At 36.7% G+C, this 23778-nt stretch overlaps 2 protein-coding genes across 2 annotated transcripts; one reads left to right on the forward strand and one right to left on the reverse strand.

Annotated features, from left to right (window-relative positions):
• Positions 1-254: 254 nt before the first annotated feature.
• Positions 255-4103, forward strand: LOC111498017 (trihelix transcription factor ASIL1). Its single transcript, XM_023149064.1, has 2 exons — positions 255-1370; positions 4080-4103. Exon 1 carries the CDS (start codon positions 419-421, stop codon positions 1319-1321), a length of 903 nt encoding a protein of 300 aa, XP_023004832.1. The 5' UTR covers positions 255-418; the 3' UTR covers positions 1322-1370; positions 4080-4103.
• LOC111498014 (chromatin modification-related protein EAF1 B-like) lies at positions 3096-22046 on the reverse strand. The gene is made up of 23 exons (XM_023149062.1): positions 21710-22046; positions 17352-17508; positions 17190-17244; positions 16971-17065; positions 15430-16873; positions 15200-15319; positions 14908-15063; positions 14161-14358; positions 13786-13866; positions 13401-13458; positions 12789-13261; positions 12624-12677; positions 10558-10615; positions 10270-10466; positions 10127-10180; positions 9957-10037; positions 9680-9817; positions 9443-9559; positions 7570-7658; positions 7182-7394; positions 6701-7076; positions 4246-5989; positions 3096-3698 (listed from the first exon to the last, which is right to left on the reverse strand). The coding sequence occupies exons 2-22, from the start codon at positions 17438-17440 to the stop codon at positions 4328-4330; spliced, it is 5808 nt and encodes a 1935-aa protein (XP_023004830.1). The 5' UTR covers positions 17441-17508; positions 21710-22046; the 3' UTR covers positions 3096-3698; positions 4246-4327.
• Positions 22047-23778: the final 1732 nt, after the last annotated feature.

The raw sequence follows: 23778 nt of genomic DNA on the forward strand, positions 1-23778 counted from the left end.
ATTTATAACCTTCTAAAATTGAAAAATTCGATTTTATTAGCTAAAACCATATTAAATCGAATAGTGCATAGTCACAACCATGCTATGAACACATATAGTAGGTTGTGACCCAAACGTCCCAGACCGACAAGGTGACGATCCTTGAGCGGCTAATATCCAATGTGATCGATGTGTCCAACTTACATAATTTTTAAATAGTTTTTAAAATTTACAAAATTATCAAAGCGCTATATTTTGAAAGGCACCATAAAATTCCCCCAACAACCTATTGTCAATTGTTTCTCATCTAATGTCAACTAATTTGCTGCTGCTGCTCCTCTTACCTGCCGCCGCCGCCGTATGCCATTGTCGCCACCGATCATAATCATCTCAATTTCTAAATCCTCACCAAATTCCAACCCCTCAATCGTCTGATCAGATGGCCACTCCTCCTCCGGCACCACTCTCCTCTACCAAATCCATCTCCACCGTCGCAACCACTGAGAAAGTCCAGCCGATTCCATGGACGCACCAGGAGACCGTCAATCTTATCCAGGCTTACCAAGAGAAATGGTACGCTCTCGAACGAGGTCAGTTGAAGTCCAGCCAGTGGGAGGAAGTCGCTGTCACTGTCGCCGCCCGCTGCGGCTACAGCCACTTCGATCCCTCGAAAACGTCCGTTCAGTGCCGCCACAAGATGGAGAAGCTCCGCCAGCGTTTTCGCTCCGAGAAACACCGTCTCGCCATCGGCACCCAATCTTCCTCCCGTTGGCTCTACTTCGAACTTATGAACAACCTATTACGCGGTCCGCTACCAATCTCCGCTCGTCCGATGTCTTCGATTCCGTTCGATAACGACGAAGAAGACCAAACCGCTGAGAAATCTGATAACTACAACTCCGATTACGAGGAAGAGGAGAAGAATCACAGTAAATCGAAGAGCATTAGCAACATACTCCGTCGGCCGATTGCTTTTGATGGATCTTCCTCACGAAGGAGAAATAGAAATTCTAGCGAAGACGACGAAGACGACGAAGAAGAAGCCGACATTAGGGTTTCCAGGTTTCCGGAGGAGGATCTGGCAGGAGAGGCGGCGGTAGCTGAGGAAGGGAAAGAGATGTGCTCCAAATTAGCGGCAGAGATTCGATTGTTCGCCGATAGATTGGTCGGAATGGAGAGTTTGAAGATGGAGATGATGAAGGAAGCGGAGATGAACAGAATTGCGATGGAGAACAGGCGGATTGAGATGATTTTAGAATCGGAAAAGAAGATTGTGAATTCAATTGCAAAAGCTTTCGGATCTCCTCCCCCCAAGAGGCTGAAGATTGGCCATGATCCTTGAAGATTTTTGCTCCTTGTTCTTCAGAAGAAGGGGATCCTCTTCTAACTCTGTAAGAAAAGATTTCTTTTTAGTTTCCTACATTTTAACCAATTTCATTCAGAACGGCTCTTGTTCAGACTAATTCAGTATTACTATGAATCTGTTCTTCTCTGTCTCAAATTTTGATTCCAAACCCAATCCATCTGCTTTTTTTGAGATCAATTTTCGTCCAACTGCTACAGATTTCGTATTTTCAATCAAAGCATCACCCTTTCTTCTTCTTCTTCTACTTCTTTTCACTCTCTTTTAGTAATACCCTTATACACCCACAAAGTCTCTAGATACAAGAATCACTTTACTTCAACAGATCCTAAATTGTAGAACTGTGATTCTTAAAAGACAAGAATCATAGTTTGGTAGATTATCAAATCTTTAGTAATGGGTCAACATAACTTGAAATCATTTGCTAATATTGGATTCAGCGTTTCTTTTTATTTCGAGAAAGATTCGGTCTTGAACAAGTCTAACTTGGCAAGGTATCAAGGCCATACCAGAGTCACTTGATTTAAAAGAATCAAATTCATCTGTCCTCGAACGTTCCACTGCTGTGAAATGAACAGAATTGAAGATTTAAACTTCTTCACTATTTAACAAAATTTGGACAAATTACAGAAATTGGACTTGAATGTAGATCAAAGTTAACTTCTGGTAACCATTAACAGACCCTTGGAAACATGAATTCTGCTGCATTCCAAAAGCTTTAGATCAATGAATCCGAAGATGAGAATAACAAGATGGCTGCACACTATAACAGAAAAAAAGATCGAAGAGAAAAAAAAGGAGAGTGCCAAGAGTCCTTGTTTACTAAGCAGTTATCATCTGGGCAGTCCATAAATAGTAAACATGGGACAGTTAGATGTCTGAAATCCATGTTTCAAGAAATTACATTCATTGAACAATCATATAATAAGATGAAACCATTGTCACCAGCATACATTGGCAATCTCATCAATAGCACAACCAATCCAACCTAATACACTCATACGAGTTAGTGAAGAATCATAATGCCAAATCCTACCTTCTGTCTACAAAGAACCATAGTAAATGTCACAAAGCACCAAAGGAAATGTGATTGTTTCTTACAAAAACATTCCAAAGCTTGTTGGCAGTTGGTCTAGAGGGTAGGCTGAGACCTGGTCAATCCCACACATCACAGCTTCAAATCCCTTTCGGTACAAAGACGGGTTACTAATATACATCACAAATGTTTTCTAAATCACCAAGGGGTGTTTGACTTCCAAGTAAAGTTGGTGTAAGCTCAGGATTATGAAGCTAAGTTTCTATTTGACACCTGATTTTGTCCATCACAACTTACAAGAATTGCTAATTAAACTCACCTTTATACTACATACAAACTTTTACAAATCATAAATCTAGACGGACCATACAGAAGCATTTTACAAACCCAGATTTCTATGGGTTTCATTTCTTTGCACAATTTGAACACATCATATAGATTCAAGCTTCCAATGCTTGAGCTCATTAAAACCATGAGCCAACTGTCTCCTAGAAGTCTCATATCAAGAATGAAAGGGAAGTTTTTATAAAAGTGACCTCAAAGAAGATGCCCACTACCACAGACAACATTGACATTGAAATCATGTGCGGGGGCATGAAGAATTAGAAAAGACAACAGAAGAAAATGACATCTAAGGGAAACTATGGGTCAGAGAATCTAGCAGCCGCAACTCAAAGAAAAGGCTTCTTTCTTCTAGAACAGCAAAAAAGAAATGGATCAGTTACTGAAGCTTGTTGCATTATAAAATTGGGTACACAATTACATAATACAATACTTCTACAGGTGCACATGCACTGATGGATGGTTAGTTTAGAAGGCACTGATAATGCAGACGCCAAAAACCTAATATTCACAAAATTTTCCGAGGAGGCATTTGTCCTCGGAAATGATTTCTACCCTCTTAATGGTTATTAATGTCAATACATGCACTAATCTATCAACTCCAAAAGGAACGAGGCCCTCTAATAAAAGGACGGGTGACTTGAAGAGCCTCAAGACAACGGAAAAATAGAGAATTATGAGAAAGGAAAGATAAGACCCTGTACACGTACCTCTACATCTGTCTCTATCTTCCCAAAACTAGGCCAGTGGTAATATACATAAATCACAATGCAGCAATATCGTCCTTCCCATCTTCAATTTTACCTTGAGGAAACGAGAAGGGAAGGGCAAGGGACATCGCCTGAACTGCACTAGGGATGGGTCTCATGAATAGAGAACAATTTATCCCATATGAAAACTTCAATCTGTGAAGTAGAACGTGTTCCACCACTTCCTCTCTAGCGAAGCCCTCAATCGTGAATAATTAACCAGCTTCATCTGCGAAAATAATAGAAACAAATGATGAAATCATGTTCTTCACTCTACAATAAGAATGTCTGAAACAACAAAATTCCAACGCCAGAAAATGGTTAAACAGGTGAATATAAAGCCTTATATGTGCAAGTGGAGCTAAGGAAAATGACTAAATGGTGTGACAAAATACCTGAAAAATTTTGGCAAATAAAAGCACAGGTTGAAAATTGAGCTCATATATTCTTCTTACCACATAATTTCATATTTCACCTTTACAAATACCTCTTTACTATTTTATTCCACCCTTCTGGGAGTTCATTTATTTGCGCCTTCATCACCTTTCATTTCTTCAATGAAAAGTTTGGTTTCTTGTTTTAACAAACAAACAACACTTGATGAAACTAGTTTTCAAAATACACCCTTCACTGAACGAGCATTTGAGAGGGAATGAAAGTATTCAATCATGCAAGCCTATCCTTTCATGATATGAAACAACAGGCAATCTCTTTTTTCCTTTTCTTCATCCTAGGTTAATAATGCATTCATTGAGATTGATAGCCATATTATTTACCTGTACGCTGCCTTTACAGAATGCATGCTGACCAAACCCCAGCCGGACAAATGACTCGGCACTATTCTATCACCAGATTGCTTCATTCCATATTAGCATTTTCAGGCTTCAAATACAAACTAGCTTGCTCGGCTTGCTTGTGCTGTGATTGATGATGAGCTTGCTGTTGCAGAGGTTGATGATGTTGGGATAACGAGGCCTCTTGCTGCTTTTCTTGCTGCTGGGAAGGGGCAAATCGATTTGGAGGTTGCTGCAATGGAACTTGCTGTGGCCACTGTAGCCCAGCATTATGCCCATGAGAAGGCAAGGCACGAGAGGACTGCCTAGGGCCTACTCCCAGGTTGTTAGGTAATGGCTCACCCCCAGAAAAGTTTGTAAGAGGTGAACTACCAATCAAACCCAACTGAGATTTTGACTTCAGCACATCAGAATCACACACAGGTTCAGATGGTTTCCACTGAGAAGAAACAGAAGTAATTGGTGTGGTATCAGTTGCAGTGGCAGATGTTTGAGGCATTGCTTTATCCGTACCTACCTGAGAAGCTTGTTTACGTGTCTGCTGGTCAGCTTGAGCTAGATCAGTCTGAGCCTTCATTCTCAGATCAGAGATACCTTGAGAACTCTGCTGAAGGGACTTCTCAAAACTTGTTTGTGTTTGATTCAGCTGCTTCTGAGGTGGTTGTGAAGGAGGGTGGTTTGAAGATATTATTGATGCAGAAGCATCCTGATGTGAAGCTGACAATGTGTGACAAGAGGAAACAGGTGGAACCTGGCCTTGAGAGCTTTTCTCGGAATTAGCTTGCATCTGAATAACTGGTTTTGATAAGGGTGGTCCAGAGGCACAAACAAGATTTTTCTGTAGCTGAGAATGGCTTGATGACTGAGGAGCCAATGGTTTTGACTGTTGAACTGTGTTTACTCCAGATCCATAATATGAGCCTTGACCTTGCATCAACAGCATGATCTGCTCCCCTTTTTCAGAGGGTTGATCACCAGAAGGTACATTAAGGCCATTTACAAGATTAGTATCAACCGTGAGATTTTGATGCATCAGCATGCTTCCTCTTCCTACTCCCTTCATAAGTTTAGCCTGCTGTTGAGACTGACTCTGCTGTCGCTGTTGAGGATGATGCCTGGCAGATTGTTGCCTTTGCTTCATCGCCTGATTGTTTAACCCACTGGCTCCGGGGTTCCGGCTCAATCCGTGAGGTGGGAGGTGATGCTTCATTTGATGTTGTGATGATGTGGGTGTCATTGGGGAGGATGAGGTTATAGGAGGCAAAGAGACCTGCTGCGATGAAGTTTGCAGATGGACCTGCGAGCTATTTGAAGAAGTCATGGGAAGTTGGGGCTGTGGCGAAATGTGTGGTGTTAGAGAACCTGATGTAGAAAATTGCTGCTGTTTTTGTTGCAGTTGTTGCTGCTGCAAGAATCTCTGTTGTTGCAGCTTCCTTTCATTGGCCAACCTCATTGCATACTGCTGCTGTGGACCTATGGCATGATTTGGGGGTTGAAGATGTGGATGATGAGAGCTGCTATGAGCATGAGATTGTTGTGACGCCATTTGATGCTGCGACTGGAGATGGCCTGGATATGAAGGCATAGATGGTGGTGGTGGTGGTGGTGGTGTCTGATTTGGGAAGGCAGAACCTGAACCATTTAATGGTCTGTTGTTGTTCCCAGAGACTTGCATCTGAAGTTCTGGAACCATCGTCTGCCTTTGATTCTCTGTGTTTTGGCCAGCCTAGAAACATAATAGAGTAGTGAGATCATCTAGATAACAAAATTACAAAATAATTATTCGGGACATGAGAAATGATATATGAACACTAAACTCAACAATTTGAAAATAAGTTGTATAGAAAAATAAGTTATTTTATTTTTATTTTTCTCTCTGTAGAATATAGCATTTAGATGATTGGAGACAAAGTAAAAGACAGAAAGTAATTCATTGCATCCCGATTCATGATAAGTGTTTCTTAAAGCAAATGCACACAAACGTGTAACAGTTCTATGAAGCTTAAGCGCAGGACACAAAGAATAGCAACGGTTTTTTCTCATGTGGCACGTAATTGAGAAACTTAAATAATGTTTTTATATTGAAAAATATAGTATGGAGAATAATAAATTAATAATAATAAAAAATTAGAACTTAAAATTAACATAAAATGGAGCTACAAAGCAAACTGCAGAATGCGCACTTGCACTGAAGAATGCCTTGGTGCACTTGAGTGAGGGAGAAGCGAGGCACATACCCCTCGCATTCTTGGGAAGCCCACTTCAAAACACTGAGCATGATATCATCTACTTTTCTAACAATATGTCATTGGGTATGAATTGTCACAATACTGGCTACCACAGATTGTAGTACAATGTATAACTAAAATGCAGGAAACAATCGTATAAAGACAGTAAAGCATATGCAATCTTGAATCGATGAAAGTTCATTACTTACCCGCATTACATGCAACGTCTCACGAGATTTCAACATTGAATTCCCTTGGCCAGAACCAGCAACAGTGTGTATATTTGCAGGAACTGACATCCCTACAGTACTGGAAGAACTTCCAGAATTTAACACAGGTGATGATGAGGTAAGTCCTTGGAATCCTGGCCTTGACACAGGCATGCAACGGTTCGTTGTACACATCATGCCCAAACCATTTGCACCAGATAACATTCTCACCCCACGCTCATTTCCTGGATGATTCAGAGATACAGATGAGTGAGGTTGCTGAGCATTTTTTCCAGACGGCATTTGACTATGTTGTTGAATTCTTTTTTGCTCGTCCACCTGCAATGATGTCCTTGGAACACTATATCTACCATCCCTGTAAAGTATATTATGCCATGTGAAATCATGAGATTTGAGAAGCTGAAGTGACTTGTCGAAGGTACAGAAAATATGGATTGTTAAAAGTATGATAGCAAAATACCTGATGTTTTTGAGTGAACCAGAAGCAGTGGTTAAGCTAGTTCCTTGAACCATTGCAGAAGACCCTTGTAAGGAAACCTTCACCCCCGAGTTAGGAAGAACTAATGCTACGGCACCCTGATTTGCCATAGACATTCCACTGGCATGGGGGCTCTGATAACCAACTGGAAGAACATCTGGACTGCTTGTCGCCTCATCACATAGGTCAAGTGGCCTTCATCCGAACAGATAAAAGAGGGGGAAAAGGTTATTTTTAGTCTCGGAAAATACAAAATATGAAAAATTAGTATATCAATTTTAGCTATGATACATTCCAACAAAGAACAGCAGGCAAACTATTACAAAATGGGAATCCAGAAATCCAACAAGTTTAATTAAATAAAACTTACGTTAAAATCAGTCCATTCAGGTTGTTCGGGAAAGCCTGAGAAAGGGCTACAGCATGAGAACCGTGGGGTTGTACTATTTGCTTAGGTTCCTGGTTACCATTTTCACACATGGTACAGGTTAGAATACATCAAATAGTAAAATAGGTAACATTACAAATTTTCAAAGATAAGGTAATAACAAAATAAACCAATTCACAGAAACTATATTTATGTGTACAGGCTTGGCAGCCAACTTTGAGACAAGGCACCAGGCCATGTCATAAATAACATTTTGCTGCATACAGAAGTTCTTGAAGCTTTCTCAGATGAGCTCATCATTAGAATAGATCGGTAATTGGACAGTGGAAAATTTTTTGTTTATACTTGCAACCAAAAACTTTTTCTAACTACAGCGCAAAGTAGCAGAGGAAGGAAAGATAAGACTACCATTAATGCTCAGTACTCCTTTTTTTTTTTTTTTTTTTTCCTTTACTTTTATATCCCATTTCATAAGATGTAGTGCCTTCTCTTAATTTTGGAGAAGAAATCCATCTTTTAAGAAAAACTATGGAGAAAATAAACAAATACAAAAGGCAGAGAGCACTGAACTGACAAAAACTATTCCTTTACAAGAATAAGCAGCACACCAAGATTTTAAATTTGCTTAAAACTACGATTAAAAACTTCCCCAACAGTTCTGAACTACAGCTGAACTTGATAGAAGACTGGTCCTCAAGAATAGAGAAAACAACTATTTCTATGGATGCTTACATGCTGCTGGAACTGTAACAAAAATGCTTAGTATGGCTTATTCAGAAGACGGAGAGGGTGTCTCTCAATCAACTTGGGAAATTCTGCAGAGTTTCTCCCTACTTTTGAAAACTTAATATTAAGTGAATAAGTGTTTTGCATATGTAAGTTACAAGATCCCTAAGAAATTTCCTTCACTTGGTTTCTTGACATAGAAAACTTGGTACCTTCAATAGGATAAAAAAGAAAAGGCCATTTCTCACCATCTCCTCAGTATGGCTTGATGTGTCAAGAAAAAGGGAAAGACTTGGATCAGTTAATTGCTCGAATGTTCATGCATAATTCAAATCCGAATTTTTTAAATTCTTAATAACAGAAGTCATCATACAAGTTAGCATCCTTTGGAGCTCGTTGCACAACACCATTTTCAAGGCAAGGCCAAAGTTGCTAATTTTCCAACTTATTATCTCAAGTTTTGACTACTCAAGAGTTCCATTGATAAAGTTGAAGGATATTAAGAATTTCTTAATTGGTGCCTGTGTGGAATGTGGATCCATATCACAAGCTGGAACAAGATACAGTGCTGCTAGCTTAGAATAAACTAGTCTCAGTTCCTTAAAAGTAGTCAACACAAAAGAGGAAAAAATGAAGCTCTTCTATCAAAATGGTTATGGAGGTGCTCATTTGAACATCATTCTCCTTGCCATTAGATTATTACATATACGGTAGAGAAAAGGACCTATTGGATTGTGTCTAAAAATTCTAAGGTTAACTCAGAAAACTCATGGAGGGATATATCAAGTTCGGAGACAGCATTGAAGTATATCAGTTCTGTAGTGGAGGACTTTATTAATTTCCCTTTTTCTTTGATTGTGTGGTGTGGGTAGGGGCCTTGGAGGAGAGGAAGTTCAGAAAAGATTATATGAAGGGGAGAAGGGAGATTTCAGTAGAGCTCATAAAAATTTCCTGCTGCAGATAGCAAACATCTCTCGCTTGGATATTCAGTTGCAGGTAAGAGGCGACAGAAAAAATATTAAAAATTTCCAATTGTCCTCAGATGAGAAGGAATACAACATGTAACAGTAGAAGTAAGGGGCTTGACTTACTATAGATACACATACAAAAAGTAAAAACTCCAACAAACCTGACTTCTTCGACAATGTTGCTTTTGCCCAATCTTAAAGATTTTTTCAAAATGCGACTTCAGAGTGTCCTCTTCCATGGGTTCCTGTAAAAGTTGAAACAATTGTCTTGCGCTTCCCTGCAAGAACCAACCAGCATGGGGCACTTAGGACATGTTCCAATGTTCCTTAACAATTTTGTTTCATCTACCCTTTCCTCTGTGTGTGTGCATGTGTAAAGCTGATAGGTGAATACTTGCCTTCGGAATGCCGGGCAATGTAGATGGATAGGGCTGAGATGAGCCTGAATCTTCTCCACTATCAGCCCCATCTCCAGAGGTCTTATCCATCACAAACTTGTGACGCTCCTTACATTCTTTAGGCTTGCGATATATACACTAATATTTTGGAAGACAATAAGACAAGCACCCAATAAAAAGACAAGCATATTGAGAAATTTTTTTATATATATTTAGGAACCCAAATACAATATTGAGCACAAGCCAATGCAAAAAAGTAAACTAAGTTTCTTTTTACCTTCAACTGTAGCGTGCTGTTAATCGCATCACTAACAAGTTCCCAGTTTGGACCCAAATCGTGTACAAGCACAACAAGTGCCTAATATAGAAAAAGAGTTGTATCAACTATTCCCGTGAGATGCAGCTAAGCAGATTAGCATGGTTTTGAAGAGTATCAAGGGTACATACCTGATCTTCAAATAGTGACCATGGACTTCCAGAACCTGACTGTGCATCAGACATCTACAAAGAATCCCAAGATTGAATACAAAATATCAGAACAGATTCCAGACATTTAAATTAATACGAGGGGCCAAAAAAGGACAAAGTACCTTTACTGCTTTAGCCTTTCGACTCCTATCCCGGCCACCAATCAATCTAATGATTCTATTAGTGTTTGGCATATTACAGACTTGGGATGTAACGGGAGAAGGTATGGATCCAGACACTGGATTTATATTGTCAAAGGTGTTATCAAGTGATTGTTTCATTAACTTTGGCTTCTTGGCATTATGTTGCCCATGTAATCCTATAAGGATCGTGAACAAATAACATAATAAATAAATAAATAAATAAACATATAATCTGAGGAAAAAATGAGAAAAGGAAAAATAAAATACCACTAGTTGCATTAGATTCAAAATGATGATTATCCAGTCTCTTCTTGGAATTATCCCTCTGCAAATCATCAGGAACCAAGAATGTGGTCAATATCCAAATACGCAACAAATCAAGACAAAACCAATAAAATACTCTTAAGCCAACAACACACATTTGATAACAGAATGCTAATTCTATAACAATTTTAGGATACACACTGGAACTTACTCATGCACTATAGCATTTACACAGATTTCTGAGCTAAACGAACTTTTTTTTTATTGGTGAGAAATAAATTTCATTGATGCCCAAATCAAAGGAGTTAAAAAGAGTAGAGATACTATAAGTGCTATAGCATTTACTCCAAGATACCAAGACTTTGTAATACAAAATCAAGTAATGTGTTCATGCCTCGCAAAATGAAACAAAGAAATTTTATTTAGAAACTAGCAGGCAGCAAGAACCAACAACTAACTTGAAACTGCAAGCTAACTACAAACAACTCCCGCTGTAATGAAATTACAAATATGTCCCTTCATCTGTTCCACCTAAATAGAAAATAGTAATAACAAATAACGTCCTTGAGTCTTTTAGAAAATGTAATTAATTCAATGCATAAATTATTCATATGAATTAAAGAAGTTAAAGCAAGGGTTGATGTTCCAATGGGATGGACTTCCACAATAGAAGTATGGATATTCATCTTCTTCAAGGTGAGGCAAGACACTTTTTCCAGCTGCAAATTGTGTTGCAAGTTATGAATGGAAGACTTGTTCAAATAAAACCATACAAAATCTCCCCTATTGAGTTTCTTTTCTCACTGATTAGTATCATTTTCTTTTCATACTCTGAACTAGCCACCAGAAAATTTAGAGTTCCAACATTGGGCAAGGAGGAGATCAAATATAGTGGTAACAGATGTCTTATCTATTAAGCTAGTTAAAATTAGCAATTACTCATTTATAAATGCAATAACTTCATGTGAAGTTTTAGTGCATTCTGCAGCATCCACTACTTGGGAACAATATCAGTAACGTTAAAGCCATGCAATTTGGAATACACCAAATTGTATGATTTACCAGTAGACCACTTTTTCATGTAGTTATAGTTGAGCTCAGCTTGAGAAAGTTCCAAATTCTCATTACCAAGGTTTTTAATGCCGTGAGAGACTAATGTGCATAGATTATTTGAATTGTGCCAGTGAGGATAGCTACATGGGCTCAAACAGAAAATTAGTGACAAACTACAGCTTTTGACTTCCAGGTAGGCACACGAAAGAAAAACTAATAATAAAAATTGGCTATATAAAAATAAATTTTGATAAAATGGCTTCAAGGTTGAGAATCTTCAATACTCCTAGATCATCCTGATAGGATTGGTAACTAAATGCACCCACGCCCAATTAATCAAGAATTGTGTTCATTGTTCATCCACCAAAAATGAACAAGGAAGTTCTGTTAAAGCCAATTCTGCTCGACAGTTACAACGGTCCTTCCTAACTCCTCCCCACGCCCCCCCCCCCCAGAAAAAACACTTTGTTCTTCAAAAAGAAGCTAGCGGAGATCAAAAACCACTTAATGCGTCAAAGATTTATACCCTGTATCAATTGCATTGATATAATCAGCTTACCTCACTTCATACTTTTAATACAGCTAGTTTCCAAGATAAAAGTCTTCAAGGCAACAACCATGGATTGGGCTAGCGGTCAAGAAGGACCATGTAGTTAAAGGGCTTAAAGGGGATGGGTTCAAGTCATGGTGGCTACCTACCTAGGATTTAATATCACTTGTTACATTGGAAAACTAAATGTAGTATGGCAACGAGATGTAATTTAATTGCCCATTTATAGTGTTCATGTGAGATTAATGAATTCACATTAACCTAATATGCTCCCTCAGGCATTTCGACATAAAACCTTCAAGCTTCACATTAGTTTTAACTTTGAAATAGTGCAGACTCACCACATTAGTTACGAAGAATTGAAGGGGAGGAAGTTTAACTACTATTGCAATCAATAAATGAAGATGACTAAAAAGAAATTCACGCCGGAGTAACAAAACTTAAATGAAAAAAAGCATAAACCCACCGGTTCACTAAAAACGGTAGAGTCTAACTGCCATCTGCGGTCATACATGGAGCCCTACAACCATATTCACTTAACAATTAGACAGTGCGGAAGGAATAAAAACGAGAATAGGTAACCCTGTACCAGCAAGAAACCATTAGTTTCAATATATGAGCTTATATGTACCAGATGCTTTGCCTTCTTCTTCTTCTTATATTTTACTGATGTTTCTGCAGAATCATATTGCACATCCCCAACTGACTCAACTTCCATACTTTTTTGGAGTTGAGATCCACCACGTAAAGTACTTTGATCATCCTGGAAAGAATTGGTGTCACCACTTGAAGCATCTGTCTTAGCTTGACCATGCAAAGCCATGGAAGCTCCACCACTAAATGGACTTATAACCCTTTGCCTTGAAGCAGTACGCACTCTTTTTGTTGGTATTGAACCGACAATAAGACTAGCAGGCCGTTTTCCTATTAACATAGACTGTTGAGTCCCATTTGCACCGCGTCCGTATGGCAAATCAGTTCCCATTTCATACTGTCTCCCAGTGTATGATTTAATGAAGTGCTTTTTTTTCTTCTGCACATATTTGGATGACTTGCTACTTTCAAAATGCATGCATGCTTCGCCGTCATCATCAAATGCATCATCTTAACATCAAAAATAAAATTTCAGAAGTCAGCTTCAGAACCATACAACGTCAATCGACAAGGAACTAATAATAATTCATGAATAACAAGCATTACCTGCTAGTGGAACTACTAATAATTCATGAATAACAAGCATTACCTGCTAAAGTATCATATAATGAAGTCTCAACTTCATCCTTCGTGCAGCTACCAATTTTCTGCAAATTTCATTTCAGCAAATGAGCAAGAACTAACAAACCAATTGACTAAATATTAACTGAAGTCAATTAAGTTTCAAAAAAGATTGTGTTGAGGTTTCCAGAAAACAATCCATCACACATGGAATGGCTTAGTTTCAATTATTAAATAACAAAAATAAATCCAAGGTTATTAACAGATAGTATAGTAATTGTACTAAAAAGCGAGAGAGAGGAGACACGGAGAGAAGTGATTTAATATTCATCCTCAATTCCTCTCTCCTTGGACAGAAAAAGAAGGCATACATCACATCAATATCCACAAACAGTAATGGTAGAGATGCCAACCTCGCACTGCGACAGAAGGGCTTCAATAGATCTTCTATATGTATCCATCGCACCAATTGGAATTGTATAAAAAAGGCTTACCTGTAAAGTCAAAGCTAAATACGTAAATATTCATAAATTATCAATCATAAAGTCAATCTAGCATCCTCTTAATTTAAAAGATTAAAGACAAGAAACATACAAAATATTCCATGGTCTTATAAGTGATAGATATAACAAAAAACATATTTATACTGAAGAAAACATAGTGCAAGAACATATTAGCATACGGACATGCTTATGCGAGATAGAAGGGACTAGAGGAAGGCACGGCAGACTAAATGATGGGTGCAAATGTAGAAACAAAAAAAGAACAGCTAGGACATTTATTATTACAGTCCATGCCTCTTTCAGGTTTTCCTCCGATGGCATTTCAAGGTGCCATGAGTCAGATGTCCTGTCAGGGGTTTTTGGTGCTTCTGCATGCTGAGGGCAAACAAAACTGTTGCATTTTAGAAACCGCCCAGCATATTCCTTCAGAGATGTAGAGATCCTATTCTTTTGGTGTTGCAGCTCCAACTCTTGGCTTGGCTCCTGGCCAATCATTGTGACACATAATTACGAGATAATAAAACAAGCTAAAAAAAGAATTTCTTTTTAATACTACTGGTTAATCAAGTTATATTACTTATGGGAAATGAGATGAAAATTGCACTTCTATGCCATAACAACATACAATAGGATGACAACACACAATTAAAACATATGCTATGGTGCACATCTATGGGTAAAGGTATGATAGGACATCCGCTGAATAGATTTTACATGCATGTATTGGTCTTTAGTACAAGAAATAAACGGGGGAAGGTGCAAATAAACTAACCATGGAGGCTGCATGTGAGAAGAAATGGAGAAAGCTGAACAGGTACCAAAAAAAAATGCAATAGTAAACAGGAACTATAAACTAAAGAGTCAACGCAAGTGGTTAAACCTATTCTACAAGAACAGAAAGCAGAAAAATGCTTCTACTTTGTATCCCAATGGGAAGTTTTAGAGTCTTAATAAGAGACTTTCGTTATACCATCTTCCTAGATTTAGATAAACCATGTGATTTTTAAAATATATACTATTATATAAAAGCACCTCAACAGAGTGCCAGAACTGCATGACAGCCTTCGCCAAGGACTGGGAAACTTCTTTTATCTTCCCAAACTTCTTCTGTTTTTCATTTCTCAATCGAGCAGCAAAAGCTGCACGGTGACATAGTTGACTAGCTGCAGTTGTCTTCCAAAGACGTTCCTATAAGCAAAAGATAACAGATGTTAGATGGTGCAACTGGAGAACATAATTTTCTCGTGGATAGTTCAACCATAACATTAAAACTTGACTTCACTCTCCAGACATCTGTGGCTCAGTATTATATCGATAAAATTACCTGCATAAAATCATTAGCCAACCATGCCATTTCTTCTAGCACAAAATCCCAGTGAGATTTTCGCCGACTCTCTAACTTTTGTGTATAAACAGACAGTTCTGCAATCCGCTTATGCTTAGCCTGTTAGCATCAAAGCCAAACCTCAAAAACATAGAAAAGAAATTAATCATAGAATTCCATACTATGCACGTCAAGTTTTATATAATCCAAAGAAAAAAATGAAAGACAACCTCAATTATCCTTGCCTCTTCCAGGATAGAATCTTCAAAAGCCTTGCCTGCCTGATTCAACTCACGACCAGAAAAACTCTGAACATCAAATAAAGCAGATGAATTCCTTCCAGACACAGTATCCTCACGAATCTCATTTTTGGACAAGCCCAGAGGGACTTCAGTTTGTTCTGAGATGAGTTTCTCCTTGCATTCTTTAGAATCTTCACCCAAAACAGTACTCTTCTTTTCATCAATTCCCAGTCCATTTTTGCCACTCTGTTCCACCTCCTTAGCATCAGATACAATATTGGGTCTACTAGTACGAATGTCTATTCCATCTCTAGAGAAAGAACCACTGCTAGAGGCGTTCTGATGTCTAACATTGTGGTGGTCATGAGGAACAAGAGTATTATCTAAAGCCACGACTTCATTTTCCAACATCCCTTCATTACCAATTTGATATGATGTTTGATCAGAACTTGGTAACTGTTTGATAGAATTTCTCTTTGAATCAACTTTCCTTGAATTATTAAACATATCAATATCCATATTTACATCTAAACCTAGTCTACTTTTTTTGGAAGAAGACACCAAATCTAACTGCTTTGTCCCTAATATTACATTTCCATTTTGACCTCCATTAGGCATTTTACCATTTTTTGTCAATTCATCATATCCATGTACACCAGCAGACGTACTTTCACTTTCAATTCTGGTAGCAGCCACAGAAGTTGGGTGTTCAACAACGTCTGGTACCAACTCTCTTTTTTCCCGAACAACATCAGGTCCCTGGGACACCACTCCTTTACGAGCTTGTTCAGCTATGACTTGACATGGCTGATGGTGCAAACTTTCCTTTGGGCATCTCAAAGCTGAATTGTCAAACTCACTGTCAGGGGGATTGCCATTCATTGTGGCCGTAATTGTATCAGGATCACGAGTGCCATTCAATTCCATATCCAATCGACCATCATCAGTTACCATTTTTAAAATGCTATCACCATTTGAACTGAAGGACTTTGGATTAGAACGAGTCTGATTCTTTTCATTGCACATTCCAGGTACCGTTCCCTTTAATTCCCGTGATTCCTGACGAGCAGCTGATGACAATGTATTACCACCGTGACTTCTGTCTATATCGGATGAACTAGATCTACCACCATCTCTATTTGACTTAGATCGGTGTCTTCTACAATAAGGGCGAAAAATAGCAGAATCCTCTGTTTCCTTGTTATTTTGACTACCATCCAACTGCGATGATTGTTCAGATGGAGCAACAGTAGCTTTCGAACTAGGTCGTCTCGAGTTCCTTTCCCCTCCAGGTAGTTCATTAGCAACACGCAAGAGTAAAAGATTATCAGCACTATTTGGTTCACAGGTAGTTGGGGCCCCTGGTATGCCACTACTTTCAACAGAGTCCCCATGAGGTGAAGCAGTCAACACAAAGCTACCCTTAGCTTCACTGAAATATGAAAGAAAAGACCATGGAATAAGGGGAAAAAAGGACAGTTGAGTAATGCAAAAGACTTAATCCAATGATAGAAGACAAAAAGATATACCTATTACCGAGCTGGTCAGGAAGGTGATCAGCAAGTGAAGCAGAATGACTAGCAGAAGTGGTATTCCCAAACTTAAAGTCCAAAGGATTTCCACCCTAAAAGGCAAGAAAAGTATTTCAAGCGACATCCACTGTTTGTTTGTTTTTTGATAGAAGGTGATCATCCATTATAGAAGGAACGGGCAACAAAACAGTGTCACAAAATATCAGATAAGCTTACTTTCTCAAGAAATTCAAGTTCCCTCCTCCTTTCCTCACGAACATCATACTCTTGTCTGTCATCAGCACACAAATGTTGTTTTTATGTTCTTATACATATGGAACTTGCAGTGCAAAAATAATTGAATAAATGTGGAAACATAAAAAAAATGGAAATTGGAACCTAAGCTCCGCTTGAGCCTTCTCAATTGCTGCTCTGCGTGGAGAGGTATTTAAACCAATTCCAACTCCACCGTCAACAACTCCTCCCATGGAATCAACCTCAGCATTTACTATGAAACCAGCGCTTCAGCAGCATCCATGCATTCCTGCATCATTACCTACAATAGTTTCCTCTCATCAATATTATCCATCGAAACCAGTAAAACACAAAACTTTAAAAATCATAATAGAATACAATCAAAAATCAGATACTAATTAAAGTTTCAAAAGGTTATATTCCTAAGTTCAACATCAACCACCATATGAAACTATTCAAATCCAGGCACATTGTAACTTGAACTATACTTCCGATATAAATGAAAGCACACACATACAGTGGAGCAAACCATTGTCAATTAGCCTGGGATGAAAAATAAAGCTCATGATATAGGTACTCAAGCATTCCTAGCACCACATCATCTCAGCCTGTAAACCAGTAGAGTTCAAGGAAAAAAAAAGATGTCTGTTGTGTAGATCGGACTAAACTCAAATTGTCCCAAAAATCGATGCAACAGCTCCTCCTTGTTTTCCCTTGAGTAAATAAGAAGAATCATAGGCAAATAAAACCACAGAAGCATCATCTAAAAATAGGAAAAGACACACTATCACTTCTAGGATTGCTAAATAAGTAGGCTAAAAGAATAAAATAAAATAAAAACAACAACAAAAAACTCTTATGATTTTCTCATTTTCAATTTAGTCCCAAATCTTTTAAAAAATTCCATTTTATTGTTCAATATATAGATTTTTTCAATCAAATTTTTACTAACACACAACGTTAAAATACACAGATAAAATGAAAATATGCCATCATAGTACATTTAATTTTATGACATTGAATTAATTAGCTAAATATCTGTATCAGTCCCAAAGTTTTAAGCATATTTTAAAATTTAGTCCCCATTGTCTAAAATGTTCCAATCTAGTCCCTTACGTTCAAAAGTTTTTCATAAAACTTCAATAACAATAGGGATTAATTTATAAAAAAAAATAAAATAATAAAAATAAAAAACTCAAATGTATACTAAAACATATATTTTTTGCCTTAGGTGAATTAAAAAATTATCTAAACTTGATGAAATAAGCCTACCACTTTCTCCCAAAATGTAAGCCTACTCATTTCATACTACTTGGAACATAGTAACTTACCTAACATGAAAATTGCATGCTGTTATAGCAAATAGGCCCATTAAAATGGTATTGTATTATGCACTTTCTACTCGAATCACTATTTGAAGATCCTTTTTTTAACCCACCACTGGTGACTGAAATTAATTACATTTCTTTCTCAAAAGAAATGCTATTATACTTGCCCGTAATATCAGAACCCTACTCACTCCTTGTAACCTGGAACAGTAACTTATCCAGCTTGAAATCAAAATTGCTCGTTGTTATAGAAAATAAAGCAACTAAAACAAGGAATGTTCAGGACTTGCTTGAAAATTTTCAAGGATATGAAAAATCAAATTGAAATTATAAAAGATTAGCAACAAAACTAAAAAATGAAACAAGCATTAGGGACTGAGTTATATAATCAGCCTAGGGAATATAGTTTATACACCCACATCATGTATGGCTGGTACAAAAACTATCCAAAGCTCCTAAGAAAGAAAAACCTATAACACCTTAAATTAATACCATATCTTTCAATATTAGAAAATATCTATTATGTGTCTTTAAGGGATCTAAAACAACATAAAATATTCATTTGTGTCCTATACTAAAACAAAACAAATAAGATATTTTAGCACCTAACAAAAGTAACACTACAATCCTTGACACATACAAAGCTACTCTTTTGTTTATGACTGAGTGCCAAACCACTTTGTGAGTGCACACATTCAATAGTTCTCATGAGACAATCACCTAATTCATTCCACAACAACTATCTAAAAATTAGAAGAATATTATATATTTTAAATTCTAGATGAGTGGCCAACCCAATCTGCAGCTTGCTCCTTTCGCTACTGGTGGTTAAAGTCAAAACTACATATCCCAACAAAGAAGATCTTCACATCTTGTACAAAGAAAACCTACAGGTATCATTCCCTCCATACAAGTGGTAGAACATTGACATAACGAATCCAATATCTTTTTCTACGGAAAGAAAATAATGCAACAGCAATTTTGGTTAAAATACCATTTTGGTCTACGAACTTCCGGTATCATTCTATTTAGTCTTTGTACTTTCATTGAATCTTAAAACTAGTCTCTATCATTAGTTTGAAGTTAATTGTTACCCAAAATCAGTTAAATAATAATAATAATTTTTATGTAAGAAAAGACAAAAATGTGAACATACTTCCAAAATTTATAGAGAGAAGGTAAACAGAGACTAGTTTTTTAGAAAAGTAACAATTAACAAACAGTAGGGATCAATTTTAAGCTTTATTGAAAGTACGTGACTTAATTTGGACATTTGAAAGTACAGAAACTGAAATGGATTGAAATTCGAAGTATATGGACCAAAATGGTAAGTTAACCAACAATTTTTAGAAAGAATGTATAAAGAGAAAAATAGCAACAATAAAAACTTAGGGTCTAAGGTAGAGAAAATCCCCACCACCAGACACTAATATAGAAGCACACTCCAATCTACAACCAAACAAACAGCTATAAAATTCCAATGTACCTCCCCCCATCACAGAATTAAGCGTCAAAAATAGCTTTAAGGAAGAATCTGGGCAAAAAAAATTCAACAAAAAACCTGTGGCTTTCTTGCTTGATTCAAACACAGGAAAAGCTTGCATGCTGTTGGGAAGAAGAATAAAAATGCCAACTATGGTAGGTTAATAGTAACAGCAATGACCTCTCCAAGCCTGTCAGCTAACCAGGCAAGGAATGGATTAAACGATTGCTTTCTTCCCTCTGTCCATCCTCGAAAGAAAAGCCTCTAAAGACTTTCAACTTTTCTAACAACTTTTTCACTTGCTCGGGTTATCAGAAACAGCCCAAGAACAAAAATGCCAACAACCACTACAACATATGCATAGTGGTATATTGGCTGAGTCGCAATTCAAAGAAATCTTCAAGTGCAGAAGAACTGTATTCTTGTACAAATAACTAGTTTCTTACGATCTTAACCATCTTATGAAGAACATCTTAATTTTCCATCACATACAACTCTGCTTGAAAATGTTTCTTCTGATCCCAATAACTCAATTCCAATCCACTATACAGACAATCAATGAACTGAAAGATATTCTAAAGCTGAAGCTCGTAATGTTAGACCAAGTGCTCTGACATCTATATGTTTTTGGCAATCTACTTCACCCTCGAAATTATCAAATAGATTTTACAAAAATTTCAAAGAGCCAATAGGTACCTTTTCTCTATTCTAGATATCAACAAGTGTCGATGCCAACTTAAGCACACTTCAACTAATGTCAAAGGACAACCACCTAACTTTCTACATTTAGTTGCCAAGGAAACTTGAAAAATATTAAATCCGAGATAGGTACCAATCATGGTTTGAACCCATCCCCTAAACCATTTACACTTGTTAATTGGCCTTAAAGATCACTAGGTCAATCCATGGAACAGAGAAGGGTACTTAACCAACTTAAATTTGAGTTCCAAGATTTATAATGTGTCTCGTTCTTCTTATCAAAAAAAAAAAAAAACAATGTGTCCCATCCTTTTACCAAGTCTAGTTTGGGCAGAACCTTAAGATACCTACCCTCTAACAGGAAACGCACACATAGCAAAAGAACAAAACACGACTGAGCTGTTCTAAGCGCAACACCATGGATTTAAATAGCTAAAAGTAAAAATACATCCGTACTGAGAATGCACAAACACAAAATGATTTGGGCGAAGGTAGAATTCTAAGAAACAAGAATTAGAAGAACCAACTAAAAGACAATAAGTGAATTAACTAAATAGATTAAATTAATTATTAGGAGGCAAGACATGAGTTACGTGAAATATGAAAACCAGCTACAGTGCCCGCTACAGCATGGCAGCTGCAACTGATTGTCTTGTAAATTCCCAAACGTGCGTGTCCATGACGGATAAAATGAAGCTTCAGAAACAATAAACCTACCATTCGAACAAACTCGACGAAATTTTCTATTCATATGCATCAAAGCACGATAAAATTTCGTGCCCATGGCTATTAATCCTGAATCAACAAGGTTGCAACACTAACCTCGATGCACACAATCACAATGCATGACACATACGAAACACAATCATGCGGCCATTAAAACCCCTAAGGTAGAATAACACAGAATCATTGCACCCCAGGAAAATCCCCAAATTTAAAATTCTAGGGTTTCGCAAATTGAACCGGGAAGCAGCAAGAAACACAATAATCACCTGAATTTCGAAGAGAGTGATGAAATTGGAAGGTAGTAGGGCTATTATTGGAGAACCCGGAGAGTTGATTCCCTCAGCTTGGTGTGCCCTAGGGTTTTGTGCGAGGGAAATGGTTGGGTGAATTAAAATGGAATGAAAATTGGCCAAAAACACAGCACGTTTCTGCAAATGTCAGCCATGAAGCATCGTTGAGAAACCCTATTTGTCCCTAATTTCCGTCACACTGAGTCTCCAACGTCGAGGTTGGTTCGATGGAGTTGAAAATGGGGGACTATGCGACCTCTGCGAGTAGTGGGCTGGACATGAAGAAGACGATGAAGAAGGGGCCTTTGAAAATATGGGTATCCATTTTGGGCTCTTTTTTTAATTACAAAAATATTTATTTATTTATTTATTTATTTAAAATAATTGTTTTTTATTATTATTATTATTTTACTTTATTCTCAACATATTGATCCTAGGAATATTCAAACTAAGGTGGATATATTAATGATCAACATTTTAATCTAACATTTCTAATTTTAATACAAAATTATTTTAATTCTTTAAATTTTATTAAATTTTTTTTAATTATATATAGATCTTCATTTAACTCACAAATGGTAACTCGACTCGCCCGCTAAGAGCAGCTACAAGCTAGAAGAAGAATAAAATCTCTCTAAAGCTACCAAATAAAAGCGAACCCTAATTGATTGCTGCACTTTGCGCTTAGGAACAAATATTATTTAACTACTGCTTTAGGTTTTCACGAGAGCATTAGTAGACACGTAGGTGGGTTCTCCCCTAATTTTGTGGCTGTTAAAACGGGAAATGAGTCGTGCAAACTACCGTTAAGCAAAGCCTTGTCATAACATTGGATGGGTCACTGAGGAGACCCGCTCCTAAATAAAGTCAAGAGTTTATTGAAAGAGTAGAGAGATTTTGTCCCTGCTCGCTAGCTATATCAAAATATGTGCTTAATTGTCAAATTTTTAACCTTAAAATTAGGTTCAAAATTATATTATATATTTTTTTTATTATGATTCATTAATTTTTTACGAAATTAAGTTACATTCTTAATACTAGAGAAAGAGTAAATTAGATATTTTTTATAAAATTAAATTACATTCTAATTTTTTAACACGAATGAAAAACAAAATTAGATATTTTTTACCTAATTAAATTACCTTCTAATTTGTTAACAGAAAAAAAAAAGTAAATTAAATATTTTTTTACAAAATTAAATTACATTACCATCTTTTAACGGAGAAAAAATAACCTAATGTTTTAAAAAAATTAAATTACATTCTAATTTTTTAACACTAGAAAAAAAAATTAAATTACATATTTTTTTACAGAATTAAATTACATTCTATTTTTTTTAATACAAAAATAATAATAAATTAGATAGTTTTTTACCAGATTAAATTACATTCTAATATTTGAACACTAATTAAAAAAAAATCAAATATTTTTTTTACAAAATTAAATTACATCCTAATTTTTTTAAAAAAATTAATTTGTGCCATAAAAAAATTTAATCTATTAACATAATTGTGGGGTGCCACTCACATTCTTATTTTATTTTCTTTTCTTGATATTTTTATTTTCTTTTACAATATTTACAATTTTTAATTTAGCTTAGGCTATATTAGCTGTTCTTATAGACTCAAAAGAATCACAAATTTGTACAATATTTACAATTATATTTGAACGGTCAAGGAACAGTATTTACATCTCACAACACAGCAAAGCAGCTACTAACTTACAAAGGCAACTGGGAGGGAGGAAAGAAAAGAGTTCAGAATATCCCATCTTCAGATCTGTTTCATAAGAATATAGGCCACCTGACCTGCAAAAAGCGATCGAGTCACAAGTTGTTAGCTGCTGCGGTGTAGAACAAAATATCCGTCGATGCATCAATATCTTCGTACATTGTCAAGCACGTCTCGTAAAAAATATCCACAAAAGTATTTAATAGACTACAATTTTTTGAGAAATTTTCGTTAATATCAAGATAGAATCGAGATTAAGTCCATCTTTGTTAGGTTTGAATTGCTCGGATCATTTAGAAACTGAAAAGGTTAACC

This window comes from Cucurbita maxima, unplaced genomic scaffold (assembly GCF_002738345.1).
Source record: "Cucurbita maxima cultivar Rimu unplaced genomic scaffold, Cmax_1.0 Cma_Scf00024, whole genome shotgun sequence".
NCBI classification, from domain to species: Eukaryota; Viridiplantae; Streptophyta; class Magnoliopsida; order Cucurbitales; family Cucurbitaceae; genus Cucurbita; species Cucurbita maxima.